Source organism: Trichechus manatus, unplaced genomic scaffold, assembly GCF_000243295.1.
Source record: "Trichechus manatus latirostris isolate Lorelei unplaced genomic scaffold, TriManLat1.0 scaffold00026, whole genome shotgun sequence".
NCBI lineage: Eukaryota > Metazoa > Chordata > Mammalia > Sirenia > Trichechidae > Trichechus > Trichechus manatus.
In genome coordinates, this window is record NW_004443962.1 from 6,541,102 (window position 1) to 6,542,846 (window position 1,745).

Sequence of the window (1,745 nt, forward strand, 5' to 3'; positions counted from 1 at the left end):
TAACAGCAGTTTTAATGCATCTCTGTCACTGGTGAGAAAGAGTAAGAAGAGTCTTTACAAGACTCCTAGAAACAACTTATTCCAGCAAAATTTTATCAAAATATGAGGAAGCCTTAAATCGATGGTTAATCCTAATTCAGGGCTTGAAAACTAACAACAGGCACAGTGAGGTAACCAGGTGTCACCTGGGAGTGTCCAAATAAGAACCAACCTAGAGATGAGTTATTGGTGGTAGTTAAAGACGTTTCTTTAACGCTCTTCAAGTCCTCTCACCCATCTCCAAAGTTATCAGAGGAAAGGACAAAAGAGAACTTGGTCATTTCTTGCCTCTCCGCTTCTCTTTGTCTTTGCCTTTACCCTTGGAATCCTTGCTATCATCTTTGTCCTTCTTGGGCATCTTGAAAGAACCAATTTCATGCCGTATCACAGTGCCTCGCCACCAGGCTTGGAGCTGGAAGAGAGAAGTGAGGGAAATGTGTACTATGCTTGACAAGCTACATTCTTTCCACACAAGGGAATTATTTTTTGATAGAGTAACTTATGTCTGAGTAATCATCTCTGTATGGACACGGACGTGCACGTGACCAGGCAAGCTGTCACTCCAGCGATGTGCCCTGCTGTGCTAGACCCAGAGCTTAAGCCATGCACGCTAAGCTTCTAAGTAGTAAAAATAAAGGGAATCTGATTAGGCTTATTTTTTCTTTATGCTTAGGAACCTTATACTGCTGCCCTTAATAAACGCCATGTTTGGATATCTAGAGCCATTTGATCCAAAAGGAATGTTAGTTACCTGAGCCCAGGACAAAAGCAAGCACTCAGTTCAAGAATGCCTGTATCATCCAGGTGACCTCAATAGGCTTCCTGGTACATTTCATTTCTTTAGTGATTAATTAAAGGATCAATACCTCTCTTATTTAAAAAAAAAAAAATTACATAGCTCTTTTGAATATCTTTTAAATACAACTGTTCTGAATATAGTCTAGGCTACTAATCCTTTTAAAGACAGACTAAGCCCTAAAACAAGAATGGTCTGCCAGTTCTTACATTTTGGTTCTAAATCGAGGACTCCTGACAAATGGAAAATACAACAGAAGCTTAATAAATACTTGGTAATTATATGTCTAAATCTCTCCTAATTTGGGTTTGGCATCTGGTCCTGAATGTACTTTCTCAATCCACCCCCCTGATACACAACGCAGACTACACTTTGCACAGTAGGGTCTCAACAGATAACCATCTTTAAGAGAGAACAGTCCTCCGGATAACCGTTTCAGTCCAGCTGATGTTACCTCCGCCTTCCGCTGTTTCCAGCATCTGTGACTGCCTCAGCTAGACCTGCCAGTCTCATTATCACTGACAAAAGTTCATACAAAATTAGAATACCTCGACATTTTTTCTGAACTGCTGCTTATCCCTTCCAGCTTTTTTGAAAAAAGCCCTTTTATCAGAACCTAGCAGATAGCCTGGGCTGATTTATAAACAGGATTTTAAGAAGCAATAGGACAGTAACAAGGATCATTCTGATAAGTGCTGTTTCGGGTTAGACATAGTATTCTGAAATTTGACTTCTGGGCACAAGTTCTAGGTTTTGTTTCCACTGCTAACCACCTCTTTTTTCCTCCAGGTTAAGAGTTGGAGGCATAACTGTCTCCCTGTACGATGGACTATGTTGGCAAATCCCGCTAATAAAAGGCTGTGCTTCCTCACAGATCTGTTCTGCGGGAAACTGCTATGTGGTTGATCAT

The 1,745-nt window shown here is 40.7% G+C and overlaps 1 protein-coding gene across 1 annotated transcript in view; it reads right to left on the reverse strand.

Annotated features, from left to right (window-relative positions):
* Positions 1 to 22: 22 nt before the first annotated feature.
* Positions 23 to 1,745, reverse strand: part of IQCG (IQ motif containing G) — a 33,794-nt gene continuing 32,071 nt past the window's right edge. The window contains exon 9 of the mRNA XM_023728679.1: positions 23 to 501. Coding sequence (XP_023584447.1) covers positions 317 to 501 — 185 coding nt within the window. The 3' untranslated portion in view covers positions 23 to 316. The remainder of the gene's footprint in view (positions 502 to 1,745) is intronic.